At 55.4% G+C, this 5,028-nt stretch overlaps 1 protein-coding gene across 3 annotated transcripts in view; it reads left to right on the forward strand.

Annotated features, from left to right (window-relative positions):
• The first annotated feature begins 6 nt into the window (after positions 1 to 6).
• The window catches only part of LDB1 (LIM domain binding 1), an 11,637-nt gene continuing 6,615 nt past the window's right edge, over positions 7 to 5,028 (forward strand). For 2 of the 3 annotated variants that reach the window (XM_010859460.1, XM_010859461.1), the window contains exon 1: positions 7 to 52. In XM_010859460.1, the coding sequence (XP_010857762.1) occupies positions 28 to 52 (25 nt within the window). In that variant the 5' untranslated portion in view covers positions 7 to 27. Of the gene's footprint in view, positions 53 to 79; positions 2,401 to 5,028 lie in introns of those variants that run through there. The other variant, XM_010859462.1, reaches the window with a different exon arrangement.

A 5,028-nucleotide genomic window follows, 5' to 3' on the forward strand; every position in this document is an offset into this window, starting at 1 on the left:
GGGCCCCCAGCGGCGGGCGATGTGAAGATGTCAGTGGGCTGTGCCTGTCCTGGTGAGTGGGGCGCGCGGCCTCCCGGCCCCTCCTTCCCGAACCCTCCCTGCAGATCCCTCAATCCTTGTTTGGTGAGAACTTGTGTGGGGGGCGTCGAAGGCATGGCTGTGGTCGGGGGCTGTGAGGGGTGTGTGAGGCCTCAGTTGGGGGAGGGTTTTCACCAACTGTGTAAATGCGCAGCAGCCCAGAGGCACGGGTAAGGGGTGCCGGGAGTAGGTTGTGTGTGTGTTTTTTTTTTTTGAGGGGAGGTTAATTAGGGAGGGGTTGGGGGGGCTGAAATTCCCAGAATTCCAGGGTGTCAGCCAATCAGAAGTGAGTCTGGACTTTTGACCCCCCCCCTCGGGTCATCATAGAGTTGTGATTGGCTGGTTTGGGTTGCCCCCCCACCTTTCCTGCTGCCTATTCCCTCTAACATTTTGTGACACCTCCCTCCAGACTGTTTCTGAGGCCTCTTGTTTGCGGGGATGGATTGAGTGGGGACCATTTTGCCCCTCTCCAAATTATCCTGCCTGTTGCCAGGGACGGTTGGCCCTCCTGAGGGACCCGAGGTCCGGAGGGGGGGGGGCGGCGCAGATAATTGGGCTCTTGGGCCTGGCATCTCTGCCCTAGTGGGAGGGGGAATGTGGCAGCCCCAGACAAGCTAGGAAATAGAGTGACTTGTGAGAGTTGAGTTGAGGGAAGCGATGCTTGACCCCAATGAGAGGACTTAGGTTCAGATTCCTGCCTCCCCCCAAACACATCAACTCTTGCCAGTGACAGCTGGGGTCTGAGTTCTTTCCTGGGGAAGAGGAAGACTTATCTACTGCCAGGAGGAAGGAGAGGGGCCATGTGAATGGAGAGGGAGTCTTCAGAGGGCCTCAGAACATGGTTTCTACCCGTCTCCAGGACTCTGCGTTCTTGAATTTATCTGCAGAACCCCATCTTGTCCCAGGCAGGAATTAGCTTTCTTTTGAAAGTCAGATATTCTTGAATCTAGCCTGGTTTGGATCCATTCACATGCCCTGTTCTCTGGGAGGCCTATACCCTACAACTGGAAGCCCCCCTCCCCCTCCAACACAATCCCCAAGGGAAGCTGCCTGTGCGGAAGCTTCCTTGAAAATCATGTGACCCAGGCCAAAGCTGGGCTGGGCTGGGCTGGGCACACACTTAAAGTGCCTGCTGAGGCTGACGCTGAAGGGGCATGGGGCCCAGAGGGAGGGCTAGTAGAGCCTGAGGATCCTGGAATATCCGGGTGTGGGAACCCCTGGCTCCTGCTGCAGAGGGTGGGGGAGAGGAGAGGTGGGGGAAGAGCCTGCCAAGCTGGAATCCTGTCTGGCCCCATCATTGCTCCTCCCATCAGCTCCTATCAGCTCCTCCTATCACACATGTTCCTGTGTGTATTTTCTTTATAATAGTCCCATGCTGAGTACCCTGTTCAGACCCATCCATTCTCTTGAGTCCATCCCATGGCCTTGATCATCCATCATCATCCTAAAGGGATGCACAGCTAAAGGGCTGAGTCTTAAATGTTGATTGTTAGTTTCTACAAATAGTGGGCAGAAGGCGAGTCTAGAAGGGTTGTCAGACTAGAGGTAGATGGGAGGTTGGTCTTGAAGTTGGGTGTGTGGTCCAGTAGGAGAAGGGAGAAAGTTTCCCTCTCAGCCTCTCTGGGAGCAGCATGAGGACAGATGAGGACCTGTGTGTGTGAGGGGGGACAACTTCAGTCAGTGCCCTAAATGGTATGTTCATTTTGTGTGTCTAGTGATCGGTTGGGGGAGAGGGGGCCTAAGATGGCCAAGAGTGGGGAATCTTTTTCTTGAATGTAAGGAAGTCTTATGATTGATGCCATAAACCATGGTTGGAGGTTAGTCTTCAAGGAGAACCACTTGGGGAGGGGCATGAGTGTCCTGGGGGTGAGAAATGGTAGGAGTTGGGGTAAGGGAGGGCACCAGACTTGCATGGGTGAATGTGAGCACATGGTTGAACACAGGGACATTGTGGCAGCATGTACAGTCCAGGCCCAAAGACCACCGCCCCCAACCTGAGCAGCTCTGGGGTGGGGGCCCAGGCGCACTGGCAGGCCGCCTGCCTGCTGCCTGCCTGCTCGTCTGAGTCTCTCCTTTGTGCTCTGCTTTCTCCCGGCTCCTCCTCCCCCAGCCCGGCAGAGACAGCACATGCCCCACACATGTGACTGAGGGAAGCCAGAGCACACGCAGACCCACACACATGCACACGCGGAAGGAAACACTACAAGATACATACACAGACACACATCTAGCTCCCATAGTGCTCCTGGGGTGCGGAGTAGCTTCTGGGGTTTTGGTCAGGAGCAGGGAGAACCTCTGCTAAGTGGCATCACCCTGGGCAGGGTAGGTTGCTGAGGGGGCCAGGGCCTGTCTGGGGCAGCATGTGGCTCAGAAGGGTTAAGGCTGGGAGGAGTTGGGGGAGGGGAGGAGGCAGCAGTGGTGGCGGCTGGGAGCCAGGAGAGGAGGATGGCAGAGCGCCAGGCCAACGGGAGGCCGGGCACAGACAAAGGAAGGGGGGCAGGCACACTAGAGGCCTGGGTCAGGGAGCCCCAGGGGCCCGGGCAGGGGGCAGTGCTGGTACCTTATCCTGTGGGCTGGGGTGGGCTGCTGCCCTTCAGAATTCCCCCCTCTAGAAGGGGTGCTCTGGCCCTTCCCTCCCTCCTCACCTTTGTCAGTCTTTGCTGCTCCCAGCTTTCTCCCCACCCCACCCCCCACCAATTTTAGAGGCTTCTAACTCTGAGTTACTCTCTTCAGTTGGACCTCTTCTGCCCCTGTGCAAATGGGAGAATTAAGTCAGAACCGAGAGAGGAACAGACTTGCTAGAGAAGGGGAACTAGGAGAAGGTCTGTTTTGAATGATATGCCAGAGTCTAGGGGCCCTTGTCCCTGAAATTTGAAGAGGCAGACTGGGTGGGGATTCAGACTCTGAACTGGAGGCAGAAGCCAGAGCACACAGCATGTCCTGTCCCTGAGGAGACAGACATTTGGGGCCTGGAGTGACCATTCCTTGGAGGGGGCAGGCAGTAGGAATGGCTGCAGTGCCCCAGGGCTGGGCTTGTGTGAGTGGGATTAGAACCAGAGTTCCAGCCTTAGGCCCTCCTGTCTCACTGTAATCTGTTTAAGTTAGGATAATATTTGACCCTGGATGCTATTAGACTCTCTTAAGGTACTGCCTTGTGAATGCACTTTGGAAAATTTAAAGGCATAAAACAAATGACAAGAATTGTCCTGTCAGAGGGGGAGGAATGTAGTTATCTTAGAGTTGGGCTGTAAATTTGGGAATCAGGGCAACTATCTCAAGTCCTGGTGGTAGGCACTATGATGGTAGGCATTCTGGCTGAATTGTATCATTTTCAGTATGTTTATGAAAGCCAGAGTGTATTATATGGCCAGGTCATGAGGGAGCATGGTGTGCGGATTTCAAAGAGGGTGGGGTTAGTCCCTAGGTAGCAAATGGTCAGGGTGTTCAGTCTGTCAAAGGTTCAGGAGGTATGATGCAATTTTGGGGTGTGTCTTGGGGATGGGGGGCATATGTGTCACAAGTCCCAGTGTGTATGGAAGTCAGGGTCTGACATAGACTGTGTGTGTGTGTCTCTTAGGTTTGGGTTTATTTGGAGTTTGAGGTATATCATGGGTTGAAGTGTGTATCAGGTACTGATTTATGTGAAAGAGAGATGGGTTGTTTATGTATGGAGGATGTTCACAGAGCCAGGTGCAATAATGTTACTGCACAGTCAACTGGTGTGTACACCATGAGAAATCCTGTTGTGGGACTGTGTGTTAATATGCTTGGGGGTTAGGGAATAGAAAGCTGAGAATCAAATTGCAAAGTAGTAAGAGGTCCTTGGGACGGGGGAGCCTGGTGGGCTGCCATCTATGGAGTCGCACAGAGTTGGACACGACTGAAGCGACCTAGCAGCAGCAGCAAGAGGTCCTTACTACCCGCCCCCCCCATACTGGGTGGGTTGTGTGTTTGTGTCTTTGTGTCTGTCTGTCTGTCTCTTGGGATTCCCCCCTTGCTTTGGAGAACAGCTCCTACCCTGGCAACCATATACTTTTTTTGTCCCTGGGGTGTAGGGAGAGGATTCAGCAGCAGATTGGACCCCTTCTGGGGACCCTTAGATGGGCAAGTTTACCTTCCTTGGCTCTAACAGAGCCCCTTTCCCCTGCACCCACGTGTCTCTGGTATGGTGGTGGTGGTGATGTTGGGTGGGGGAAAGGGGCCTCCCTCTGTCAAGGCAGATCTATTTGGAACTTAGCTGGGTTGAGGGGCAGGGAATCTGGAGTGTCCCCCTTTCTCCAATCAGTGTTTACAGGCTGAAGTCTGAGTGTGTCTCTGTCAAAAATAACCCCCTGCAGCCTCCCCCCAGCTGCTGTGGGATTTCACCAGCCAAGAGTGGCTGCCCAGGCCAGCCTCCAACCCGAAAGATCACTGAGGAGAGGAAGAGAGATTTGGGGGATGTTTTGGAGGAGGCTGTTAGAAGATACTGGGAATCTCCAGAGAGGAGAGTGCCCACCTCCATCCTTGCCTGTGGCTTTGGCTCCCCAGCTCACCCCTGAGCACCCCTGCTTGGGGCTTGAGGGTGGCATTCCTGTTCCCGGTCCCCACAGGCCTCCCCTCCATCCAGGTCTCTCCGGACCCAGTCTGTTCCGTCTCCATCTTTCCGTCCCGTTCCCTGTCTCTCCCAGTCTGTCTCTCTTTTGTTTTTCTCAGCAGTCCTCCCTGCCTGCCTGGCTCCCTCCCTCTTCCTCCTGCCTTGCAGGGAGGGGGGCGGGGCCGGTGGGGGCAGCTCCACCCTCCGCCCGCCCTGGGGCCTCATTCTGAGAGCGGCTCGGGGAGAGCGAGCGGGGAGGGAGGGAGAGAAAGGGAGAGAAGGAAGGGAGCCGGCGGGCGCTGCGTGTGTCTGTGCGTGTGCGTGTGCGAGTGTGAGTGAGTGTGAGTGCCGGGCCCTGCTTCTGCTGGTGCCCCGGC

The sequence above is a fragment of the Bison bison genome, unplaced genomic scaffold (genome assembly GCF_000754665.1).
Source record: "Bison bison bison isolate TAMUID 2011002044 unplaced genomic scaffold, Bison_UMD1.0 scf7180017864456, whole genome shotgun sequence".
NCBI classification, from domain to species: domain Eukaryota; kingdom Metazoa; phylum Chordata; class Mammalia; order Artiodactyla; family Bovidae; genus Bison; species Bison bison.